Source organism: Ctenopharyngodon idella, chromosome 19 (genome assembly GCF_019924925.1).
Source record: "Ctenopharyngodon idella isolate HZGC_01 chromosome 19, HZGC01, whole genome shotgun sequence".
Lineage (NCBI taxonomy): Eukaryota > Metazoa > Chordata > Actinopteri > Cypriniformes > Xenocyprididae > Ctenopharyngodon > Ctenopharyngodon idella.
The window spans coordinates 8317827-8345460 of record NC_067238.1 but is presented as its reverse complement, the minus strand read 5'-3'; the positions used below and the strand labels follow the sequence as shown (position 1 = coordinate 8345460).

General features: G+C 36.0%; 2 protein-coding genes across 7 annotated transcripts; one reads left to right on the top strand and one right to left on the bottom strand.

Annotated features, from left to right (window-relative positions):
- Window positions 1-63: 63 nt before the first annotated feature.
- dync1li1 (dynein, cytoplasmic 1, light intermediate chain 1) lies at window positions 64-17946 on the top strand. Of its 5 annotated transcripts, none has more exons than XM_051872605.1 (14): window positions 64-231; window positions 460-533; window positions 1887-2003; window positions 2393-2623; window positions 2841-3001; window positions 3816-3909; window positions 6228-6363; window positions 6647-6758; window positions 6859-6918; window positions 7572-7616; window positions 7873-7963; window positions 8646-8777; window positions 10739-10757; window positions 16310-17946. In XM_051872605.1, exons 1-13 carry the CDS (start codon window positions 128-130, stop codon window positions 10744-10746), a joined length of 1365 nt encoding a protein of 454 aa, XP_051728565.1. In that variant the 5' UTR covers window positions 64-127; the 3' UTR covers window positions 10747-10757; window positions 16310-17946. The 5 variants fall into 5 exon arrangements, with proteins under 5 accessions (XP_051728565.1, XP_051728564.1, XP_051728563.1 ...); XM_051872604.1 differs by having other exon boundaries at window positions 7873-7993; XM_051872603.1 differs by lacking the exon at window positions 10739-10757.
- A 965-nt stretch (window positions 17947-18911) lies between these two features.
- On the bottom strand, window positions 18912-24465 carry cmtm8a (CKLF-like MARVEL transmembrane domain containing 8a). 2 transcript variants are annotated; one of them, XM_051872607.1, is made up of 8 exons: window positions 23866-24465; window positions 22043-22210; window positions 21699-21818; window positions 20563-21579; window positions 20222-20395; window positions 19514-19612; window positions 19190-19271; window positions 18912-19052 (listed from the first exon to the last, which is right to left on the bottom strand). In XM_051872607.1, exons 1-4 carry the CDS (start codon window positions 24115-24117, stop codon window positions 21502-21504), a joined length of 618 nt encoding a protein of 205 aa, XP_051728567.1. In that variant the 5' UTR covers window positions 24118-24465; the 3' UTR covers window positions 18912-19052; window positions 19190-19271; window positions 19514-19612; window positions 20222-20395; window positions 20563-21501. The 2 variants fall into 2 exon arrangements, with proteins under 2 accessions (XP_051728567.1, XP_051728568.1); XM_051872608.1 differs by lacking the exon at window positions 20222-20395.
- Window positions 24466-27634: the final 3169 nt, after the last annotated feature.

The following is a 27634-nucleotide window of genomic DNA, read 5'->3' as shown; positions in this document are numbered from 1 at the left end:
TTCTATTAACCTGAGCTTTGGGGCTGTGATTGCGGCTCGCAGTGGTCCACGCCCAACAGAAAAGCAAAGCTCGGCTCTGCGCGACACATCCGGGGCTCATTCAGGGGTGTCACTCAAGCCTGCGAAGATGGCGACGACGGGCAGAAATACACTCCTATCGGTTAGCACAAATGTAAATAACAGCATATCCGAAAGCCAAAACCCCGAGGAGGATGACGGACAGAATTTATGGTAGGCATAGCCTGTTCTTTTATCCCCCATTCAATCTCGGATGTATGTGCAGAACGCGGCTTTAGGTGGCCCAGAGCCGCATGTGACAGTTGTTAGCCGCTAACTTGCAAATTGCCCCAGCCGGGCAGGTACACACAGGCCAGCCTGAATCAATGATCCCAGGGATGCATATTCTATAAAACAACGTGATTTAAAAGCTAACGCCACTCTGTGTTCCTTTACGTTCAGGTCATCGATATTGAGTGAGGTGTCGACGCGCTCTCGATCAAAATTGCCGTCAGGAAAGAATGTGGTGGTTATGGGTGGGTGTTTTTCTCTCTGTCACACATAAATGCTGTTTCATGTCTGCTGTGCATCCTATTGACCTGCATCATATGGTTCATTGTTATTAAAAAACGTACAATGCTGACTGAATGCAAGGGTTTGACGGTGCCTATCGCTCGCTCTATATGTGCACTGATGTTATTGTAAGTGTGCTGTTATTGTTAATGAGCACACGTCATTGTCTCCAGTCATCGCCGTCAGACACCGCGCGCACAAAAGACATTAGTGTCTGTCGCGTGAATTTTATATAAACGGACATTTATTCCGTTTCAACGATTTATATATGTTACAGACTGTCGAGTTTGGTGAATAGAGATAATCCGCACTCTCAGACACGGGCTATGTCTCCAACCCTACCGTGCAGCCTACCTAGACAGCATCATAGACGTGTTCCAATGAACAAAATGCTTCACTCGGACTGTATGATATACTAAAAAGGCTGTATGGGTGGGTATGGTGCATAGAAAGTGCTGTCTAGGCGTCTATGATGACTAAAAATGCTGTCTAGGTAGGCAGCTCACTAGTTTTTGAGACGCACCCATGAGTGAATGGCTCATGTTTGCTGCCCCAGTGGTTGCGCTTTACTCATAGGGCGTCAGACACGATACTGTCATGGCAACTCTGTTAAATATCTTCAAAAATTATTTCTGTTAGTATAATTTATTATTTCCAGGACTGTTTTAACTGTTCTGGACATGTGTTTTCTTACCATATTAAGATGATAATGTTTTATTAATATAGTTTCTGGAGCTGTAATTTCATTGTGCAGTCAGCCTGTCCTTTTTTGTTGTTTTTCCAACCATATAAAATCACACTTTTTTTGTCTTTGACAAATCTGAATCTGAATTCACATTTATTCCATAAATTCTCAATCTAAATATAATAATAATAATAATAATAATAATAAAAATATGTTAAGATATTTAAGAAATATAGTACCAGATGTACTAAAAATCACTTTCAGAGGCATTTTTTGCCTAAATCTCTGGTTAGTTTAAGATCCCTTTTGTATGTTGTTGTTTTGTATTTAATTAAGGAGTCTATAAATGTCTATAAAATAATTCTTTAACAATCCAGAGTTACATGTCTGTTTCGGATTTATATTGTTGCAAAATCTATACAATTAAATCAGCCATTAAAAAGCACTGCAGCCATATGTACATTTTTCAATTAACCTGTTTTTTATTTGCATTTCTCTGCATGTTATTGTAACAACAGGTGAGAGAAGTGCAGCATGCATGCTTATATATGTTTTTCAGAATCCAAAAGTATCTAAGCTCCTCTAAGTGTTTAATATAATAGTCTGTGTGTTAATCTGACTTGTTTTACAGGTGAGGTGGGGTCTGGTAAGACCACCCTGGTGGCCAAACTACAAGGTGTAGAAGAGTACATGAAGGGCCGGGGGTTAGAGTACCTGTATTTCAATGTTCACGATGATGATATTGATGGTAAGAATTAGATAGTACAGTTTGATATTGACAATATAATATAGACCATTTTTGGTTGTGACCCACAACAAACAATCAATATATTTTAGTAGTTAGTTAGTAAGTAATTAGTCTTTTATTAAAATGGGAAAGTGTTGGTTGTAAACAATAATAGATGCCATAATTGAGCATTGAGATTTCAAAGTTATTGAGTGTCATTTGCAATTTATTAATCTCGATATGCGTTTTAAGTCAGTCTGAAGCATAAATACTGTTACTGTTTTAAAGATATTATTTCTTAATTATCCAAGACATTATCAGTAATCTGTTAGTATAGAGGCAGCCTAATGACCAACATTAGGTAATTCAATACAGGCATGCTAAAGCTAATGAAACTCTCTTTTTGGCAGATGATGCACGGTGTAATGCATGGGTGCTGGATGGGGACCTGTACCACAAAGGCCTGCAGAAGTTCGCCATATCAACAGAGAACCTGGAGGACTCGCTGGTTCTGTTTGTGGTCGATCTGTCCCGGCCCTGGTTGGCCATCGATTCACTGCAGAAATGGGGCAGCGTGGTGAGGGATTTTGTGGACAAGCTCAGAGTTCCCCCTGAAACCATGAGAGAGCTGGAGCACAGATGTGAGTAGCGTCTTTGTGTGTGTGTTTAGATTGTGAGCATGTTCGCATGCTAAGTACCCTGTAGGAATGCTCTAGTGTGGTGATGCATTTTGATCTGTGATAGTCCTATAGATAGCTGCAGGCAGTGCTGACATTTCTTATACTTGCATGAATGAGTTTCCAGTTAGTAAATAACCTTTAGTAAATGCAGTTAGAATGTGACTGTGTGTGCATGCAGTGACAAAGCAGTTCCAGGAGTATGTGGAACCAGGAAGTGACCTGGACGCTGTGCCACAGAGAAGGAATCCTGAGTCGGAGGAAGAGAGTGTCCTGCTGCCGCTGGGAGACAACACACTCACACACAACCTGGGCCTGCCTATAGTGGTAGTCTGCACCAAGGTATACCTACTGCCTCAAACTACTCCTGACATGTAATTAAAATGTATTTAAAAGAGAAGCTATAACACTGAGTGCATTTATACACTACCATTCAAAAGTTTGGGGGCAGTAAGATTTTTTTTAATGGTTTTGAAAGAAGTCTCTTATGCTAACCAAGGTTGAATTTATTTGATTACAATACAGCGAAAGCAGTTATATTGTGGACTATTATTACGATTTAAAATGTTTTATATTTGAATATATTTTAAAATGTAATTTATTCCTGTGATACAAAGCTGAATTTTCTGCATCAGTCTTCAGTGTCACATAATTCTTCAGAAATCATTTTAATATGCTGATTTAATGCTCAAGAAACATTTCTTATTATTATTGATGTTCAAAACAGTTGTGCTATTTAATACTTTTTGTGGAAACCATTTTTTTCCCAGGATTCTATGAATAGAAATTTCAAAAGAACAGCATTTATAACAACCTTATAAATGTCTTTAATGCCACTTTTGGTGAATTAAATGCATCCTTGCTGACTAAAAATATAAATTTAAATATAAAATATATATATATAATAAACAAAATCTTACTGACCCCAAACTTTTGAACAGTGTTGCATTTATATTATTAGCAGTTTAAGTGAAAAGTTAACATCAGTATGTGAAGAATTCTGTATATTTCTTAATCTTTTACTTTTTTCATTATTTTAAAATATCTAGAATCATAAAGCCTTTAGTTTATATCCTTAGATTTTGTTAATGTGCTCTCTAATATAATAATATATTAATGGAGTTTCCCTTTCATAATTCTCTCTCTCTCTCTGTAGTGTGATGCGATCAGCACTTTGGAGAAGGAGCACGATTATAAAGATGAGCACTTAGACTTCATCCAGTCTCACATTCGACGTTTCTGCTTGCAGTGTATCCTTACACATCAGCACATCTGAACCAAAGATGTAATGACAATTATATTTCACCCTGCAAATCTTAGTCATCTGGTGGTCAGGTTATTTCCACGTTTGATTTTGATTTGGGGCTTCCAACGATTATGAAAACAAGATAATCGAGAAAAAATGATTATTGTGCCACTGCCGCAATCCGTCGAGTACACCTTCCTTTCCCTCACAGCGGTGCGCTTTCATTCCTCCCTAAAACCCAAACTTAACATCCAAATCAGCCAAATAAGTGAGTCTTGCAAAATGCAGTCTACTGTTGCTAAACTATGGGATGTGTTTGATATTAAACCGTGTTATTAAAAGTGAAAAGAGACACTGTTCCCCAGGCGGATTTCTGTGTGCGCGCTCTGAGTCGGAGCCGAACGCGGATAAGAAAATGGGCTTCGGATATGCAAGCCCAAAAGCACAAAAATGTCAGAATGCCTGAGAGTATTCATGTAAACACAGAGGATTATGTCTTAAAGTAAAGGTACGCTATTGAGAGAGAAATCGCGTGTGTAGCAGTATACTGGATCCATGCATTAGCTCTTAAAGTGGCAGCAGCCTAATAAACCTGCTGCACATTCTGTCATTAATGATATTCAAACATCAAATGACAAAGGAAATTCACTCACTGATCTTCAATGAATAACTATTAAATTATTTATTAATTATATAAGGATTAATCTATATTTAATGTGTACAGTAAGTCTATGCTGTATGGGATATGTACATCCAGCCGGTTGTTATCTCAGAATAAATCCATCCGCTTCGCGTCGGGGTCCTGATCACACTGTCGGGGTTTATTCTGAGATAACAACCGGCTGGATGTACATTATCCTGCTTATTACACGGCTACTTGCCACATAGAAATATTGATCTGAGTCAAAATATTTTATTAGCTCTTTAAGCACAAAGCTTCTGTGGAGAGAGCAGTTGCTCAAGTTCAAACTAGATGGACATTTAAGGGATACGGTCCAGTCATACCACTTATTAAACGGCATTTCACCACATAAACAATTATGGGGATAAGAGATATTGATCTGAGATGAAACTGTTTTAAAATCGTACCTGTTTGTTATCTTGTAATCCAACAGTGTACAAAACAATAGTTGCAAAATGGCAGCAGCTGCGTTTGTATGAGCGAGTCCATGATACCGGTTGACATAATTAAATAACTGTACACAAAATATTGATTTGATTGAGTTTTAATATTTTATTAGCTCACCAAACACAAAACTTCAACAAAGAAAAACTGTTCCTTGCAAACATATAGCGCTGCTGACTTCAGTAACCCTAAATGTCAGTAACCCGGGTGAGCCTGTGTTATTTGTTTTCAGCGGAAGTTATCGGGAATAACATACTGTTGGATGGCATGATTGACTAATCAGAATCAAGTATTCCACAGAGCCGTGTAATAATTTACAATTGAATATTAAATTTTTTTGTTGTAGGCTATTACTTATCTGAATACTGTTAGTACATCTTCCTAAAAACTTAAAACAGTTTGTATTTGTCTGTTTTGTTTGTAAGTAGTTTCTTTGTTGGTATTGTATTGCTGACTGTTCACTTGTCTTATGTAATTATTTTGAGGACATTTTATCTTACATTAATTAACCTAGTACTAGTTTTTGCTGAATTATCGATAATTGTGAAATTTCACTGATATTTAAAATTACTCATATCGTGAAATAAGAATTGATCATATCACCCACCGATAATCGTGTTAAATAATTGTGATATCAATAATGACCAAATCAAGTAATAATCGAGCAGCCCTACTCAGTACTTTTGTGTGCATCTGAATACAGAATGTTGCAGTGCTTATTATAAATTATTTATCTGTGCATATCATTATTGTTTTTTTTATTTATATGCCCTTCATTAATCTCTATATCATTAAATTCCCCTTCCCCTCTGAGGGTGGATCTATATATCCTCCACAACTGACTGCAAACTGACATTCAGATCTGCCTCAATTTAGTTAGCAACACCCAACTTCCTATGATCCAATCAGTTCCCAAAGGATGAAATCAAATTCCGCCCTACATTTTTCACATTTCAGAAGTTGTTTCACTCAGATATACGTCACAATAGGGAAGAACAGACTATGGCAACTTCCGTTTCATGCCGACTTTAATGTCTGTGTTTAACAGTAGAAGGTGGTAACATGATCTGCTGACTTGCCATAATGGCTGCTTTCCAAAAATCTGTACAAGCAGGGAGAGTCAAAGTGGAGAACTCACATGTTTCTGCTTAAATGTAACCTCATCTTGTTTTTCTCCTTCACAAGTGACCTTTCAGATGGGGCAGCACTACTCTACACATCCATGAAGGAGAACAAAAATCTAGATTTGTTATATAAATACCTCGTTCACAGGTTATATGGCTTTCCTTTCAACATCCCAGCTCAGGTGGTGGAGAAAGACTCTGTGTTTATGTAAGTGTTTGGATGTCAAGAAACATGTTAATTTTTATTTTACTACTAAAGCACGTGAAATCCAAATCAATTGCACATCTATCTTTATGTAGAAAACAATGCAATAACTCACTCCACAACTGAAACGAGGAATTAATTGTTATTGGATAAAATTCCCACCATACTTTTTCTAAATATATATTTTCATTCACCTGGAATATGTTTGATTATTGGTGTAAAATTGGTCATTAAAATGTTTCTTTAAATGGTAAATGCATTCATATTATCTGTGTCTCACTTTCAGTCCGTCAGGATGGGACAATGAAAAAAAGATTGCCATTCTGCATGAAAATTTCCAGACAGTAAAAGCAGACGACAACTTTGAAGATGTAATAGTGAAACCTCCAGTTAGAAAGGTAAAGACTCGCTCCTAATTAGACCTTTGCCAGTGTACGTGCAATTAGCTATAGAGTCTCTCTTTCCTAGCGACTGCTCATTTCTGACATGTCTTTCCAGTTTGTACATGAGAAGGAAGTTCAAGCTGAAGATGACCAAGTTTTTCTACTAAAGTTGCAGGTAATTGCTAAATATTATATAATATCATCATCATTTTGTTTTATTCTTAAACTTGCTATGGTGTGTGTGAGTGTGTATGTGTGTGTGTGTGTGTGTGTATGTATATATATATATATATATATATATATATATATATATATATAACCGTTCAAAAGTTTGGCGTCTAATTTTTTTAATAGTAATATTTTCAAGTGTTATTTCAGTTTAAAATTTTAATATATTTAAAAATATATATAATTTATTCCTGTTATGGTAAAGCTGAATGAATACAAAGATGAATGGAAAGTAAAAAAAAACAAACAAACAAAAAAACGCATTTTTATTTAAAATAGAAATCCATCTACATTAATATAATATTATATAACAATGTCTTTCCTGCCACTTTTGATCCATTTAATAAAAAGTGTTAATTTCTTTAAATGTTTATATATATATTTCTTTAAATGTGTATATATATGTTACCCAAAGGTTTCATTTTCCAGTCTAAAACTAAATGTGGGATAAAGTGAGATTCCATGAGACTGCAGCTCACTAAGTCTAACCTAAAAAGTTTTGTTAGTGATTAATGAAACTTGTTTGTCAAACAAATCATTACCAAACAGGAAGGAAATAAACTATTAAAATATTTTTTTCTGTCTTTGTTCTGCTCTCAGTCTCTGTTATCTAAACAGCCTCCAGTTAGTGCAGGAAGACCAGTGGTGAGTGTTTTACATGTTCGATTTACATTTCAGCCTGCAGTGTTACTCACTGATGAATCACGTTTTGGGTGGAGACCTTTTCTGCTGCAAGACATTTACATGTATTAATTTCGCAGACACTTTTATCTGAAGCGATTTAAGTAAAGATCAATACTAATTATTGCACAATGTTTACATGTAAATTCATGTATCTGTTGTTTTTTTTTTCTTTTTAAGTTGTATAATCCTAAAACATTTCTGTATATGTGTGTAACAGGACCCAACGAACAGAGCTCCCACTGGCTCACCAAGGACGACCAACCGTTCAGCAGCGGCTAATGTAGCCAACGTCATGCCCATGCAATCAGGTACCAAGAAGATTGATCCCAACATGAAAGGTGTGTATAAGTGCACCTTATTCAGGATGCATGCCTGCGTCTTCTCTCCACCTTTCTCTTTCCTTCTGTATCCCTCTCTCTATTTTCTCTCCTTGGCTGCATCTTTCCAACTTTGGGAGCAACAGCTTTTGGAGTCACACCTTTCTACTTCCTGGGAATTTTTTTTTTTCAAGTCCTTGGATCTGGTTTCCTGGTTTTCACCACCCTCTCATCTTGGGAAGAATGTAACATTTGACCTTCAACATGAGATCCCACCCTCTTTTTGTGACAAAGCTTATTTATTTATTTAGCTTTATAGGAAAAACGTTAGTTTGTTTTAGGCTGCAGTGATCATGAATACACTTTCAGTGTCTCCAGAGATTGTGTTTCAAGATCTCTTCCTGTATGCAGATGAGGACTCTCATGGGTTTAGATTATAGGAAAATTGCGCCCATGTTTATAGAGGATTAGCAAAGCTTGTTGGGATTAAAGCTTGTTTCCTTGCTGAATTTCTCTTAGACTTTCATTTTGACTTCCTCCTTTACACACATTTTTAATTCCAGCTTAGGGTCTGGTACATATTACTGTTTTGCATTGATCTAAAACTAGTTTAGGCAGTCAGGTGAGTTTCAGCTTGTATAATTGTGCTAATTATTGTAATTTTTCCTGGCAGGAGGTCAGACCAGTGAGGGCGTGCTGGCTAATTTCTTCAACAGTCTGTTGACTAAGAAAGCAGGCTCACCCGGCCCAGGCGGCCAACCTACAGGAGGAGGGAGCAACACACCAGGAACAGTCCGCAAGTCAGGTGAGAGATCCTTCTTGACACTGTCACTCAGACATTCATATGTATGTCCACTATCATAGTGTATTTGAAGTGTTTTGACTTGAAGGGCTTGAATTTGTATTTCAACAACAGAAAATTCTATATAAAACCATTTTTACATGGTACGAAGCTGCACGTGTTGTCTTGCATGACTCCTAGCGCTACCACCATGCAGGATTAAACGATTTTATGTTTTCACGACATCATTAGCTACGTTTTCATCCAAAGTTGCAAATTTAACTTAGGCGCAAAATTGGAGTATCTCATAAAACATTTGCGAATAAAGCACCATTTCTATCCCATGCTCAAGAGAACAAAATCTTCACTTCTTGGGAAATTAGTGCAAAATATCTATATTAAAAATGTAAGTTTTTGCAATCAGGGAAGCCACTGTGGCTCTTTTGTCCTACATCATAAATGACTTGCGCCTTAGAGCACGCAGATGAAACATTCTTAACCAGCTTTTCTTTTGGTATCTTCATTTTGAAGGCCTTAAATGGTTTAATTCCAGATATATTGGGAACTCAATATGGCTCCAAGCATAAATTGTTAAATCCTACACATTTTCAATGGTCAAAAACTAAACGTCAGTCTCTTTTCTTACAGCTGATACTTTTTTCTTTTAAAGAGGAATGTCTGAAATAACAAATAATGTTGAAACTAGAAATGTATCTTATTTCCCTCTATTCTTTTTCCTAAGTTTGTGTGCCTGTAGCTCAAGAAGTATTAAAGATATCTCAATATGATTTGACATTCTGCTTCTTAGCAAACAATATTTTGGTATGCTAATTTTTAAGGCCCCATAATGGTTCAATCCCATAGATATGAGGATCTCAAAGCGGCTCCATGTCCCTATTGTTGAATATTACCCATTTTCAATGGTCAAAAATCAAATGTGGGTCACTTTGCAGTTTGCACACATCTGATACTTTCTGAATTTAAAGAGGAATGTCTGAAGAATGAATAATGTTAAAACTAGAAATGTCGCTGGTTTCCCTTTATTAAAACAATTGCATAGAACATGACCATTTCAGTGTATTTTCGGCACTCAGATGGGTAAGTTGTGGCACATTAACTTCCTCTCAGTATCTGTTCATAAGATTCTATATTTGGAATCCTGTGTTATCTAATTTATGTTTCATACTGCTCATACTTACCCAGAGTTAACAATTAATCCTGGTTATTCATAATCTGATATGTCACACTATACATTCTTAAACCCTAGTCTTTATTGTTTGCAAAATCAGAATCCAAATGCAGTCACATTAGAAACATTTTGGTGAAATTTTGAACACCCACTGTCTATTTCCAATAGTGTAGTGATGTATGAAAAACAGCTCGCACAGAAGTCACTTTCAAATCAAGCAGCTTTCTGTTGATCAGTGCAGCAGATCCAGGGGTGAACCTGTTTTGAAATCTGCATGGGGAAATCGTCCGTGCTCGCACGAAATTCCAGATTGCATGGTTTTTTTTTATCGAAATGACTGGATTTCGTTCACAAAAATTCACAGAAAAACAGTAAATGTGACCGTACCATAAGATTTCATAAAAAGCCCTAGTGTAACCATGTCAACATATGAAAACACCCTGTTTCTGTGGACTGAGAGCCTTGGAGTGCATTTTTGTCGTCTTAGTCTTTTAAGATTGCAATTCATGTATTCAAAATTAAAAATATCTCCCTAAAAAATATCACCAACCTCATATGAAACTCAGCCCTCAGAAAGAGTTATGTTGACACAGTAGATGACAGAATCTTGATGTTGCAAATGAAGGAGCAGGTCTGTGAGATTATTATCTTCAAAACACTTCAAATCTTGTCTTATGTTGTACTGTACATGTGTGAGGTCACTGAAGTTTGTATCCTGTTCTCCCTTTTTGTTTGTTTGTCATTATATTGTCCTCATCATCCTACTCTCCTGCACCTTTATACCCTCCCACCCCAGATCTCTGACATCAGCGACGGTAAAATAAATATACTTGATAAAATCTCTGCATGTACAGCTAAAAACCCAGCTAATAATTCAAGTTGAAATGTCACCCTCATTGTTCACATTGCATCCGATTACTAATAATCCAGTAATTTATCACAAAACGCAACAGCGCAAATTAACGCAAATTAGCGCAACCTCCTTAAAGCGATTAAAAATTATCACTTACCCTCATGTGGTTCCAAACCTGTATGACATACTTTCTTCTGTGGAAATTACTTTGAAATGTCTCTGGGCCTGTTTACACCTGGTCACTTCATGTGTTTTCTCTGATCGGATAGCTATCTGATTGAGAAAAGACCAGGTCTAAATGCATTCTGATTTAAAGCCGATAACTCGAACCACTTCAGGAGGTGGTCTGAGACGCATTTCAGGCGAAACTGGACTAGTGTAAATGCATCTGGTAGTTGAAAACACATCACAGCGTTATTGGCTATATGACATATTTTAGCCAGATATTACAGTGCTATGTAACACACACCGCCACAGAGTAGCTGAATATCTCTTTAGCAAGCCAACACGCAAACTGCTGCAAATGAAAGTAAGTCTCAGACGGTCAGCACACAGTCATCTTTATTAAAAGTAGTGAGACTTAGAGCCCGTCCACACGGAGATGCGTTTAGCTGTATACGCAAACATTTTGTATCATATAGGCGTTTCGTCCAGACGGATCCGGCGTTTTGGGAGCCTGAAACCGATATTTTTTAAAACTGGGTCCCAGAGTGGATAAATCTGAAAATGACACCCTTGCGTTTTCGTGTGTACAGCCAATCCGTATATTTTGTGAAACAATAATGTCATCACCCCACGTCTCAACCCTAGTCAGACACCGCTACGTCACGTAACAGCAACAACAACAACAGCGGACTGCATGCTTGTGTTCATGTCGCAGAAGCTACTGAGCCTATTAGCTTTGCTAAAATAATGCTTTATTTCTAAGCTTTACTAAAGTTTGTATACAGCGCACAAGGTCAAAGACTATAGAATAACACAAGACAACTCATATTGTCTTGAGAAAGTGCAATGCGCAATATGGCGGAATAAGTTCAGCCTTCTAAATAAGTGCCAATCGCCGATTGGTAAAGTCATCGTGTCACTGCAGCAGCCGTTAGAAGCCCCGGATTCTATAGAAACAGTCAGACGTGCGCTTCCTATAGAGACACGCACTTAGGACTGTGCGTGCGCATTAGCTTGATCCAGCCTGAAAAATACCATTTTCTTTTTTTGTCATGATTTGAGCGTTTAAAAAAAAAATTTATGAGACAGTTGTTGTCAGATTTCATTGGTGATTTCAAATATGAAATTTAATCGAAAGCTTGGCAAACAGCTTTGGAGAATTTGATGTTTCCCTATTCAAAGAGATAGGAGCTGCGCTTGCATGCCTGAAAGGCGTTTCAAAGATGGCCACCAAATGAAATGACTTTGGCAAGGTTTATACGCATTCTCCAAGTCTTATTCTTCGTTTTTAGTGTATCTCTGTGGCAGGATTACAGCGCCACATACTGATCTGGCATGTATACTACATCGTTTTGAGTCGGTTTCAGGTGCACGCAGAGATTTCTTGAGACGAGGGGAAAAAAAAAGATTGGATAGGGAAAGCTCTGGCTTCGTGTCGATGTGGCCTTAATGATCTTACCAGTGCTGATGTTGCTCTCTCTCCAATTGAGGTATTTGATCTTGAGATTAGCTGATGATAAATAAAATGCAGCGCATATCTATTGCTTTCGTTGATGTGAACTCCATTAAATTTGCATATAGCATGCAAATTAAAGATCAGATATATATTCGTTTTGTGGAGACACATTTATGTGGCCAAGTGTAAATGGAACCGCTTTAACAGATCAGATAGGGTCATTGTTAATTTGGACCCAATTGACTTTTTTATTATATGGACAAAAACAGCTGAAATACTCTTCTAAAATATCTTATTTTGTGTGCCAAAGATGTCATACAGGATTGAAACATTTTTTTTTTTTATTCCTGAATGAACTATCACTTTAAAAGTTAAAACAAGAACTTAACAGTAATATAAGTTAAAAAATAAAGTGTTTGGGCTGAATTATTGACAGTAACCGCATATGTTAAACATGCTTACTAAGGGTTTGTACAGATTTAGTATTCAACTTTCAAGCTTTAAAACTAACACAGCTAACGCAGTGGTTTTACGGCACACTTTATTGTGTCCTTTCATATTATGCTTTTGCATCTTCGTTTGTTTTTTAACCCATAATGCAGCTTGATTTTATGGGAATGTATTAAAGGTAAAGTACCTGTTTGGTAACAGTGACCTCTCCCAATCATCATCCTGTGCCCTGATTTTCTTTGTTACCATGTGTGAATAGTTTTTTCGACCCTTTTTTTTCCCTTTCTGACATATGTATGAATGAGTGAGCAACAACATTCGTGTGCACTATGTTCATCAGTCATGATATTTAACCCCTTCAAACTGTCTTTCATCATGTGTGTTAGCCAGGGGATGTTGGCCACGCTAAGGTGTGTGTTAGGCGAATTTCCCTCACTTGAATCCTTTTACTTTAACCAGTGCTGCATCTTCCTTTTTAAAACTGCTATGAATTTCTTTTAGCATATTTACACACTTGTGCATGTTTAAGTTTGGCACGTGTAATACAACACTGTCCTAGGCCCACTCGCCCCTAGTCTTCCTCCTTTGTTATTAACGCTGTCCGTCTCACGCTGAGTTTCAAATTGCACAATATAAGGCCGCCTAATAATCACTGCATGAAGCTTCATTAAATCCATAGGTCATCTTTAAATTTTGCATGATTTTCTATGTCCTTATTACAAGTTCCAGATCTGCAGAATTTTTCACATTTTCTGGTGCTTCTGCTACAACTCTGTGTATCTAATTGAAAAGTAAATTATATGCAATATAATAACTAGTTTGTCGTCTGAGATTTTTTAAAAAATGTTTTTGATCAAAAATGTAGTAATATTGTGAAATCAAAGCTGAATTTTCAGCACAACTACTCCAGTGTCACATGATCCTGCTGAAATCATTTTAATATGCCAATTTGTTGCTCAAGAAACGTTTCTTATTATTATCAATGTTGAACACAGTTGTGCTACTTAATATTTTTGTGGAAACCATGATAATTTTTTTCAGGATTCTTTGATTATTAGTTTAAAGTTTAAAAAACAGCATTTATTTGAAATAGAAACCTTTTGTAATGTTATAAATGTACTCGCTGTCACTTTTGATCAATTTATTGCATTCTTGCAGAATTAAAGTATTAATTTCTGTAAAAAAAATAAATAAATAATAATAAATAAAATATATATATATTGCATTCTTGCAGAATTAAAGTATTAATTTCTGTAAAAAATAAAAAATAATAATAATAAAAAATAAATAAATAAATAAATATATATGATTGACCCCACACTTTTAAATGGTAGTGTATATTTCCTTTAGCAACAATTTTGTGTAAATGTAGATGACCATAATTAAATATTGGGTTTGTTAGGTGCCTGCACTGTAAAGGCGGAGAATCATGTCAAAACTAAAATCTAGCAACTAAGGGCCAGATTTACTAACAGCTTCCGCCAGCGCAAACACTCTTTTGGCTTTAAAAAACTATTGTCAGGGTTTACTAAAGACACGCAGAGAAAAATTAGCACTGAAAAGGCATGGACAGTTATTTTTGCGGCTGACCTTACTGCATATGCATTTGATGCATTTGTTGGAGTTTGAAAATTTATGAGAGGAGAGTATTTAAATGAATCATGCAAGGTGATTTACTAAGGTTTGCGCTAGTCAATTTACTGGTATTTGTGCCATTATTTGCCGCCTAAAAAAAAAAAAGCATGTCCCATATCCTTTAAGGTACCATTCACAATCGCTGCAGGGCTAATTGCTAGCATATAATTAGCGAACTTAAAGCCCAAAATATACTTCGTGTTTTTATGCGGACGCTAGCGTATGTGCACAGTTGAACTTGTAGTTCTTCAAAGTAAATTCCATTTGATAGCATGCGCGAACGCAGGCGGTTGACACATGCGCTCTAGAAAGTTTCATCTTTGTCCAGTGTCTGTGCTATTTTTCTCCAGAAGTTATGACCGATAAAAATGTCTTTGTATTCTTTAAACTAAAGTTGAGGCTCTCTCATAACCCCCTGCAGGTGTCTGTTGTTGTTGTCCAGTTTCTTTAGTTTAGTTTTCTACAGTGAAACAACAACCCGGGGCAGTTTTGCCACTTTGTGGAACGATTGATCAATGCAGAACAAATTCAGTGCGCATGTGCGTCCTGCATAGTTACAAGAATTGGGCGGCGCGTGTACAGTACGCACATACTATTCTGGTGGCGAAATTTGCGTCATGCATACTGTACGCAGACCCTCGCATATGCATAAAAACCTAAGTATACTTTGGGCTTAAAACACAATAAGCCTTCAAACAGTGATAACGACTTCAGATCAAATCTTTGTGTTTGGCTTCAGGGATACTTTTTAAATCAACAGCATTATGAATTGTACCTTTTTAAACCCCTAGATACACAGATGGTTCTCATTCACAGCTCAATTTCTATTCAAAATAAGTCCATTTGTAAAAGTTTTCACTGCATGCTTAATTTTATTGTGTTGGCTGAACATTCTTTTTTCATTTCAGCTTTCAGGCTGAATGCGTGTGAGTCTGTGTGAAGGTTCATTGATTTTATGACAGTATTTCATCTCCATTCATTCCATCTTTATGTATTTACTTTTCTCTTTCAAGCTTCAAAAATATTTTAATTCCTGATTCTAATTTCTGATCTTTCTGCTTAACATCGATCAATCGGGAAACAATGGCTTCTTCTCATTTAGGCTTCACACTTGTTTTTGTGCTAAATCGTTCACTCACAGACTCACAAACACTGACATGCTAAGGTTTTAAGTGTATTACCATCCCTTGTCACTGACTTAGGAATATTATGGGTACAATACAAGTTAATCTACAACACTTGTGGCACAATGTTTATTACCACAAATTATTTTGTCCTCTCAAAATCTGGGATACACTGGGAGGCACTTAAAATGGAAGTGAATGTGGCCAATGTGTAGTAGTCAAAAGATGTAAACAATATGCATGTTAACATAAAAAACGTTTTTCTGTAAAGTTATATCCAATTTTTCAGTGTTGTCATTACAATGTAACACCTAAAACCATAAATTATTTAAACAGCTTTATGGCTAAAATATTACAAGTTTTAACATTTTATACCTTTAAATTCTCCCAAGAATTGGCCCCATTTACTTCCATTATAAGAGCCGATTTATGAATTCTTTTGTCTTTTTTTAAGTACAGGGGGTACAAGGAATTAAATTACAAAAGTAGAAATAAAAATGTATGTTTATTTTTTTTGTCGTAATTGACATTATGCCACAAATGCTGCAGATTGAGCTTAACTTGTATTGAACCCAGAATATTCCTTTTAAAGCTTTGGTTAATATTGTTTCCAAATAACTTGATATGAAATGTGGTCAGCGTACTCATTCTAATTCTATCCGATTGTATCTTGTTCATTCTCAGGCTCCAAGTTGGGGTTGACAGATGTCCAGGCTGAGCTGGACCGGATCTCCAATAAATCTGACCTGGACTCCTCAGCCCCTAACGCCACCACACCCCCTGCCGAAAACGACGAATCCTGAACGAGAGGCGGGGATTATTCACTGGCAAGCCCCTCCCCATTTACACTGCTCTCTCTGCCCCCCCGAACCTGCCTCCTTTCTGCCACCTCTCCTCCCTTCCTCTCACTCACTCTTTCTCTTGATCTTGTTCAGAAGGGGGATTTATTCCTGTTTATTACTTGTAAGGCCAGTGACTTGAAGCTGCATGTTGGGCAAATTGCGATTGCTATGTCTGTCTCCATACACACGCACACATGTACAGCGGACAGGTCCGTAAATAACCACAGAGGCAGGGTTGTAATAAAAAAGGAGGACACTAGATCAGCGTTGAACACTAAAAGAGAGGCTTAGAGAGAAAATGGAGATGTAGAGTAAAGTCTGAATTAGAAAGTGAAGGGGGTTTGTGAACATGTATCTGTATGCAAGTTAGACTTTTCTATGGCTTTCAGTAGTGAATTATGTTATATGAAGGATCCTGTTCATCTAGAGTAAAAGTCAGTCAGCTTCTGATAAAAAATAAAAAAAAACGCACATTTTTACTTATCTAAATGTCTTACTAAGCCTCATCTGAACAAAAAACATGAATACATAAAAATAAAGGGAAGCATCACATTTCAGTCAGAGCGGGATTCGATCAAATGATTCGTTGGATATGTTCACCTTGTGTTGGTGTTTTCATTAAATGGTTCTCTTTAGCATTCTTAATAACTGCCCTATTCTTAAGTGTATCAATCACAGGACCAGAACAAACATACTGACATACAAACATACTGCTTTATAATATTCATAACCCCTTTTTTGCTGCTGAGAAACTGTCAACAGAGTCACAAAGTCAGATTCTTCATATGTGATCTGTTGCATACAATAAAAGTATCTAAATATTGCACTATTACACAATATTAGGCCATGACACTGAAAATAATCTCTTACAATGCTGATTGTAGCAAAGTAGTACACTTAACTGGACAGCGGGAGAGTTTTTAGCTTAGACATGGTTTATGAAGTCGTCTGTGTAACTGCTGAGCAAGACTATTGATGGGACTGACAACTATGTCCGGTGTAAAAAAAAAAATTGTCTGTTTGTTTGTTTTCTATGTTCTTAAGAGCTTGAAAATTGGATGTTTATGTGTGTTTTCATCTCTCAACTACAGCCAGTTATGGCACTGTTTATTAATGGATGCACTAGAGATCATGCAAACAAGATCAGTATTACTGTCTTTACATTAGTGTGTGTCTGAGTGTGTGTGCGGGAGTTTAAGCAAAATGAGTAAATTCAGACAGATTTTTCTGTTTAGAGACTTTAACGGCTAGAAATTAGTAGTGGGAAGGGAAGGGAGGGTGCTAGGCAGAGGTGGCAGGGCAGGGCAGGTGAGATCTCAGATCACCCTCACCTGCATGTACAGTCATCAACCGAACTTCTTACAAGAGGGAGGGGGGAAATAAACATACGCTATTATGGTCCTGTAATTTCACAAGATGTAGTGATGTTTCTCTGGATCAGGTCTGTAATCATTCTATTAAAGTTGTATTTATTGGGAATGGTTGCTGTCTTTGTTCTTTTGTGTGGGTGGAGAGATAGGAAACGGCATTATGACACAGGAAGTCTGTGATCTGAGCAAAAACTCTTATTTCGAACAGTTTACTCAATGCTGAAATAAGCTCAACATATTTACAAATTGTATGTATGTTTGTTTTAAATTTTTTTTTTTTTAAGCATTAGACAACTAGATTTGGCCACCAAACCAACAAAAGTGCTCAAGAAAGTACTAATAATAAATTGGTAAACAAGTGATTAACAAAACAATGTTGAGACTATAACATTAATTTGATCAAAATAAAGGCCATTTTTTTAATGATTTTATGCACCAGTAAATTATTGGCAGGGTATTATAATACCTTTTAATAATGTTAAATGATTTATAATAACTATTATAGTATTACATTATGGCAGCGGCTATTTGCACTAAGTGCAAATAGCGATAGATGCTATTTACACTGTGTAAATAGCAATTAGATGCTATTTACACAAAGGGAAAATAGCATGTTTTCTCAGTGATAGATGCTATTTACACTGTGAAAATAGCAATATATTCTATTTACACTAAGTGACAATAGCAGCATTTTCTTAGCAATATGCTATTTACACTAGGTGAAAATAGTGATAGATTCTATTTACACCATGTAAAAGTATCAGTTCTTTGCAATCAGAGTAAATAGTAGCCTAATTAGATGCTAGATGCTATCATTAACAGGATGCAATAATATCATAGTGTAAATTATTATGTTTATTAAAATTATTAAATGGATGCTGCCAGGTCTGTGAGCCTTACTTTCTAGCCACTGAAGACGCTGAATTCTGCGCGTCTTTCTTAAAACTTCAGTGGTCCAACCAGACATTGGTGAGCGGAGCTAGTGTAAATAGCGTTTGCCAACAAGGGACGCTATTTGCACTTAGTGTAAATAGACACTGCAATAAAAAATGAGTGCAATAAGTGATATTGTGATAGTCTTTTACATTCCATGTAAATTTATTAAAACATCCATACCCTTTATCACAATTCCCCATCCATGCTGTCATGTGTTGAGAGCAATTAGATATTTCAGGAGCACTATAAATATCAAGACACTGTTTTATACTGGTGGATCTGGAATAGAAATACATTTTTTTAGATTAACAGTTCAGGATCCAGAAGTGCATGAACACTTTTCAGATCCAGCTATGTTAAGTTTATCTTAATATGCTGAAATACAGAACAGAAAATACACACAGCTCTTAACTTACCTGCAGGTTGAGGGCGGCGAGCGGCAACAAACGACAGTATCATACTACCAACTAAGAGATATGAGGCCAGAAGACCACATACCTGAAAAACAAATACCAGAATAGCTTAGGATATTATCAGTCTGACAGAACTAAAACATATACAGGAAGGTGAGCAGTTATGGAAATGAGAACACCTCCAAACCAGCAAACTCTCATACAAAATCCTGTAATTTACATGTATTTTAATTTCACAAAAGAAGGACTTTTACTTCATCACAAGTTTTTTTGGAAGTAATAAAACTCAGCTGGCTATATTAAAACTGCTGAACATTAAGTCCTTACTGAGGCGGCAACCAGAATGGGGACTCCATATGACTTTACAGCAGCTACAATGGACCCAGTGGAGATGAAGATGAATCCCAGTGTATCGAGCACCAACTCCTTGAAGAGTAAAGAGAAACACATTCTTCATCAGAACGTCCATAATTATATACTATTATACTAATACATGATTATAATGTGGGTAGCAGTTGACATGAAAATATGGTAAGAACTATGGAAAGTTGACACGTATGTATAACATAGTTTGACATGCTATACTCCATATAAATAAATCATTTTAAACAGCACTTTTTGATTATCACCCTGTTACACATCAAAGTTTTATGATCTGACATTAATTGATGGATTACACAGAATATTTGTAATTTGCCACACCATAATACCATTAAAAATGAAGACAAAAAAAAGGTTATTAAAATGGTTACGTTTCCCTTTATATACAGGTTTATATACATGCTCAACTAAAATCTTGATTTTCCTGGTTGGAAAATACCGTTTAAGTTGGTAACTAGGCTTTGTTCCAAAAAACAGCTTGTCAGCTTTGCTGGTTTGTTGGAGCCAGCCTCATATAATAACATAATATAGTCCATGGACGTTATGTGTGAACTACCCATATACAGATAATTTACTAATAGGTAGATGTGAGCTTTAGGTAAGAATAGTGATCTGAAATAGAGTAGCACGTATAATGTGGAGCACAATACTCACAACTATCAGCCAGTTCACAAATGATGCCCTTTTCGGTAGCCCAAAGACAGTCAGGAACACGTAAAGGATAATTGTGACGGAGTAACCCAGCGTAACCCCTTCATAGAAACCGTACGCGTAAAAGCTGTTGTACCACGTCGAGCGAACGCAAGCGAACGCTACCAGGAGAATCACCTGCACACACATAAAATGCTCTGTTTCCTCTCGTACTATAAAGATTCACATTCACGATTAAAGCGACATTATAATTGACAGATTTATAGTTCACAGAAATGAAACACGGAAAAGTGTGTTCAGTGTTATACTGTCGTGTTACATGGGTGTGGATTTGAAATACTTACGAGCTGAGCGATCTTCAGAATTCCTTGTTTTGATAGTAAGTAGTCCAGAGATAAAATCCCCATCATCGTTCGGAGGTTTATGTATCAAACAACATACACTTAAAACGACCAAACCCCACGCGTGTAGTGGCCAGGAAACCGCATCTGACGTGGTTAAGTCGCGTTGCTCAATTTCACATCATGATTCACAGAGTCATAGTTAACATTCTCTTAATATCTGAAAGCATGAAACAGTTCAATGGAACACAGTGATGACATCATAGATGAGCTCAATATGTAGGCCTATCTCATCACATTCCTGTAATAGTGAACACATATTCGACAAGCACATCTTTTTGTGTTTGTGGTGTTGTTTATGAATGCACTTTTTTTTGTGAACTTCCTTTTCTGGTTTGCCAAATGTGAGCTGCTTTATTGTGTGCCACCATAATATAGTTTGACATTTGCAAATATAAAACTTAAGTAAATGACTTTACTGATGGAAAAGGAAAATGTTTTGTGAGAAGAGTTGCGCATGCTTCTTGAGATGCAATGAGGCTCATAAAAAGTCAGTCAAGTAAGTCCAAATATCATGAGTTTTTTTCAACATACTTTTAGATCATGCAAATGGTAATCAACATTCACACAGGTGAAACATTAAATGCCTATTCATTCACAACCAGTCAATAAGCCTTGGGATTATACTCCATTCAATAAAGTTAAAATAATGTAAACAATATCCATATAAATTATGAAAAAGATATCAAAACATCTCTTGTACAAATATGTATATTTGTGGAATGATTGCAAATACATAAAGAGCAAAAGATTAATTTCTTCATTTTTAATAAAATAGACAGTCATCAATATTAAATATTTTTCAAGTTTAGTCCATTCCTGAACAATGTAAGGATGAGCCATATTTTTTAAATTTTAAAACTACAATCTACCCATCTCACTTTATTCATCTCTGCGCCAGGATTTGTAACTGAAGAACGCACTACCAGCGTAACTCAGAGATACTAGGAAAGCAAAAAACTAGAACAGAGAAAAAAAGGAAGGCAAGCATTAAAAATTGTAATCACTTTATGCAAAGTAAATGGAAAAAAATGTATTTCACACAATTAAGAAACTAACTACTTCAAAATGATTATTACCGTTGATGCTGCCCAGCAGTTAAAATCATGATGACCTTTGACCCCCCGATTGACCAAAGCTGCCTCAACAATAGCAGCCGAAGTGTACAATATAGCCGCACTGCAGTTAAAAACGAGAACCTAGAGCAGGGACGGAACTACAATTATTTGAGACAATTAGCACAACAATATGTTCCTTCAAAACCATAAAGCCATTTTGTTTATGAAAGTCATTGGAATGATAATTGACTAAGTTTACACTGTTTTTTTCTAAATCAAAATGTGGAACTATTGTCGCATACAATCATTTCTGATTTAATCCCAGCTTTGTAGAGAAGAATCAAACTGTATATAAGTGCACTCACCACTGTTGTCCAAGGCATGTGTCGGATTTTTCCATTGGCCAGGTTGATGATGAAGAGGAAGAGGGTGAGAAGCCAATAGAAGACAGTCACAAACATCACCCATCCGAATGGGGATAAGTGGAAATACTCTGTGGTTGCAATCAGTGCCCATACCAGCAGACCCAAAATCTAAGGAATAGAAGAATTCCTGTTGCGTTGAATTATTTCATGCTCTGGAAAAACTATATGGGGATGTTGTAGGACAGTGGTTCTCAACCTTTTTAAACCCCCTAGTCTCCGTAACTGTATTTGAAGGCCCCCGATTTTCAAGTCGTTGTGATTTACAGGGATAAGGATTAATTCTTTTTTTTTTTTTTTTTTTTGCTCAACATTTCTATAGACATAACTAAAAAAATGTAAAAATGGCCATGGAGCTATAAGATTTTTATTTATTTTACATGACTTCTACCATATCCAGATTTTTCTAGACAACAGGAACTCTGTTGATTAGGAGGTGAATTAAAATAAGAAATCTTGATTTTAGTTGATGTTAAATATCTAAATTTGTAGTAGTTTCTGTTCAGATTAACAGAAACACAAATAAGTGTAAAATACAGAAAGAAAAAAAAACTTAGTTGCGTCATTAAAGTGACAACTTTATAAATTTAAAACGTGTATTTGCTAAAGAGATAAAGCAGACTATAAAAGCAGAATCCTCTTACTTTTCCAAAACTGGGTTATTGGGTCATTGAATTAAACAAGCCATTAGCACTTTCCATTTAAATACATAGCTCTATCACAATCTCACTTCCTCTGCAACAAGGCCTTATCTTACCGGCATTGAGACAGAAAGAGGAACATTTACACCGACCACAATAACACACACACACACACACACACACACATTCATGTTTGTTTTGCTATACTTGTGAAGACCTCCATAGGTGTAATGGTTTTTATACTGTACAAACTAGATTTAATTAAAAACCTCTTTTGGTTGATTTATAAGCCAGTCACTGTCCTCACTAGTGGGTTGTGAAAGTATTTCCCAATATAAGTGAGGACATTTGGTCCTCACAAGTATAGCCAAAACAAGTACACACACACACACACACACAAATGAGTTGAGAACAATGTGAAAAAAAAAAAAAAAGTTATAGGTTGGGCTTCTCATTAAGGATCACGTACACGAATAACGAAATCTCTCCATGTAAGTTGTTAGCCTATTTTGCAGAGCCCATATATATTAGCCTACATATGGAGTAGGTTGTCCGAATCTTTAATAGCAAAACAAAATTACATAGCCTTTATATACACGCATGCAGTGTAACCTAGAAGCCACCCAGTCATTACTATTTCCTCCTGAATACAAAGGCAGGGGTTTTACAGTGCACATTTGCCTTTTAATGAGTTAGAAATGTGATAATCTAAAATCAACACGCAACCAATTGTTGATAACCTGATTCGTTGATTTTAAAATTAATGAATTACACCGTGAAAATAAAGTTTAACATTTCAATTTCTTTGACGGTTTATGATGGTTTATGATTTACTGCTGCATAACTTCGTTTTGGAGATGAAAATAGCCTACATTCGGTTGCTTAGCAACCACGCCGTCCAGCGCACGTAATGGCTTTTAACAAAGCTCTATTCTGCTCGCGTAGATTCAAGTGGAAAAGCAAAAGGAAAGATAACAGAACAGACAAACCGTATAAAAGTTTCCCTTACCACTAACCAGCCTGTTGGATTTGTTCATCAATTGCCCATTTTAGTCGAGTTTTAATAAAGTTTGATTAATAAGGTTCGAGTCGAGTTTTAATAAAGCCAAAGTAAAGTTTACTCACAACTTCAACAAGGATGAGATAATAAGGCACTCTCAGCATGGACTCTTTGTCGTACCACGGGGTCCTTGTACTTGAATTCCCGCATTCCAGGTAAGAACTGCTCGCGGTGGTTATTACAGGTCGAGAGTTTGGATTCTCCGCCATGAATGCGCCCCAAAATCTTGCTGCCCCACTCCAAAAAGTTTTTTTTTTTTTTTTTGTAATTTTTTTTATTCTGCGTTCAGGTATATACGAGCCAAAGTCGCGTCCCATCCGATGAATTTGTAGTCTGTTTATTTAATGCTAGTACAAGGCACAGAGGACGGCGAGTCCATACTTTTCATAAATAGCAGCTCCACTGAAGACCATCAAAAAATCTTTATTTGCATACTGAGGTTGCAGCAGAAAAGACTCCTCCCACCGACCACCCCCATCTTTAACAACCACTGCTGACTTCTTCCAGAGATACACCTGACCAGGTTAGATATTGGATTTCCTGAAGGAAATACCAGAGCGTGCAAGGCTGCAAAAGAAGTGAATATTTTGATGAAACTATCCATTATTAAAAGAAAAGAAAGAGAAAAGGGCGTAGAGTTTTCATTTGCCATTGCCATTAGAAATAAAATATTTGCTGTGAGTCATAATTAATGAATGTCACGTGTGCAAAAGTGTTTCATAATATAAGGGTTTCCACTAGATGGAGCCAGAGTCAAATTAAACCTCACTCTACTGCAAAATAAATGAATAGTCTACCCAATAGAAATTGACACAAAATCAAGTCTAAAATCTATGGTGCAATTAAAAAAATAAATAAAAAAAAATAAAATAAAAAAAAAAAAAAAAAAAAATATATATATATATATATATATATATATATATATATTTATTTTTTTTTTTTTATTTTTTTTTTTTTCCTTGAGCACCAAAGTTTCTTGAATCAGCATATTAGAATGATTTCTGAAGGATCATGTGACACTGAAGACTGGAGTAATGGCTGCTGAAAATTCAGCTTTGCCACCACAGGAATAAATTACATTTTTATTATATATCATAGAAAACCGTTATTTCTCACAATATTACTGTTTTTATCATATTTTGATCAAGTAAATGCAGCCTTGGTGATTATAAGAGACTTATTAAAAAATGATGGTCTATATGATGTATTATAATAGATGGTAGGCTATAATAATAATTAAAGCTGCAAGCAGAATTTACGGGGCCAAGCACAAAGGCGGCACAACAAGCCAGCCAACATGGCTGTGAGCATCAGACCAACTGCAGCAGTGAGCAATTAAAGACCTATTAAGATCATTTTAGGCAAAATAGATGAAAAAATCAAAAATACGGTCAATAATAAAGATTTACTGGTTTATCATTTTTGACCAATAGGTGGTGCTGTAACCAAATTAATACGGTATGGTCAGACTGAGACGACAATGACAGTCGCAAAGTGTGGTGTCAATATGTCAAAGCATTGCAGAGATACAGCCTCAAGAGTCATTTTGGCATCAAACCTCAAATTTGTTGCTGTGGTATACAAAAAGGGTTTCATCTATCAGTATCAACACGAAATCCATAACATTTTACCTACATGGTCTGAAGATGATATGGTTCGATTTTGGTGAAAATTGGACCAACCCAGGTGAAAAAATACTATAGTAAATACTATAGTGTTTTTGAACCATACTATAGTAAATTGTAGTATACTGTATAATAGTATTTACAACACTTTGTTAATGAATGCTACAGCATACTGTAGTATTAACTATAGTGAACTGATAAACTGTTATAAATACTGTAGTATACTTTAGTTTTTACTACAGTAAACTGTAGTGTATATTGTAATATAATATACCCTAAAGTTGTAGAAAACTTAGTACAGTATTGGGTAAAGTAATTTGTTTATATTACTATAGTCGTTATATTATCACAGCAACTATAGAATTATCACAATAAATTAATTCAAGTACTTTACTATAGTATGGTTCAAAAACACTATAGTATTTACTATAAATTACTATCCTGTCCTCAGAGTGAACCCATAAATGTGTGTGTCAAATTTGGTGAAAGTACCTCATTTCGTTTTGGAGTTATAAACATTTATATGTATGAGAACATAAAAAATGAACCATGGATGGCTTTGTTTTGATTTTTTTGCCACTTCCTATAAAAATTTTGACATTTTGGACATTAACATTTAGTTAACCAGCTAAGGTTCCGTGTTTCCTACGGTGGTTTCGTCTCGATTGGAGTAACGCGATTGGAGTTTGTGCATTTTAGCACAAAATTCAGAATGGCTGACACCCAGAATGGCTGATATGGGAAAATTGGATATCGTTCAACTCAGCATGATGCCCTGAATCTCATGAGACCACTTTTATGATTTCTGGACAAACCCTTCATAAGCTATTTATAGCAAAATAAGAAAATATAGCCATTTTTCGTATCTCCGGACCAGTAGTTGGTGCTGCATCACAACGCCTCATGTAGCCTCTGGTCATGCTTGGTATGACATGTACCAAGTTTGGTCTGAATTTGATAAAGCGTTGCGGAGATATAGCCTTGAGTACAATTTGGGGTGCGCTACGTTAAATTAATTAACGTGTTATTTAAGAATGGTTGAGTTTATCAAAAAGCTTTTAATAACTTTTTGCCAGCATGGTCTGAAGATGATCTGATTTGATTTTCATGAAAATCGAATGAAGCTTTTTTGCACAATTCAACATGGTGGACAAATCATCATGATGCAAAATGAAGTCATCGAATTCTGCTTGCAGCAATCGAATCAGCATGAGGAGGAAATAATCGGCCAAGGAATCAGAAGAGAAAAGAGTTTTGTTTCTAGCCATTACAGTTCAGAAGTTATTAGCACAAACGTAAGTGCAAATTTGGACAGTTGGTGGTGCTAAAGGGATTGAGTTAGAGACTCCAAATTTGCTATGTTGACATTTCAGACTATCCTCTATCAGTGTGCCAAATTTCATAACTTTCCCGCAAGCAGTTCTATGGGCTGCCATAGACTCCCAGAGCGGAAGAAGACAAATAATAAGAACGGCAACGATTACAATAGGTGCCTACGCATCTTCGGTGCTTGGCCCCTAATAATAATATACTATTGCTTATATGGCTTTGATATTTTTGATGCAATTGAAAATGCAATCATTTTTAATGTTTAGAGCTGCTTTAAGGTTGCTCTTAGGTTGGTTTCTAAACAATGAAAAAAAAAAATGCAAATCTAGCAAAATGAGATGTTCTTGTGTTGTTTAGTCGCTTATAAAATCCTTCAACTAAATCAATTCTTATTTTACTGTAAAAGCTGGACCCAATAAATGCACATGGTTTTATGATTTTATGCTATATCTTAACAATAACATCTTCATTCAAATACTAGTTTGTCTATGCATGTCTGCAGTTTTAATGATTGACATAATTTTCAGAAAATATCTCTTCTCTACTGTCACATATAAATGATTAATCCATTAATGTTCAGATTATTAACCCATATTATTCTGACACGCACTCATTACTCAGTCAAATACTTTGTGCATGTGACATTTGTTGTATCAAATTTAATATTCCTTTTTACAAGCTGTTCGCTGCCTTGAAGACAGATTAATGAGAAGAAGTCTAATTGGCTGAAATTGGATTGATAAGTGGCTGCTGCAAATTTGCTTAGAGAAAGTTATGAATTTTAATCTGTTTTTTTCTTTAAGTGGGTATGTGTGATGGAGCTGCTGTTGAATGCTTGTTTAATGGGGGGCAGATAGATGCCAGAAAAAGAATGAGTGTG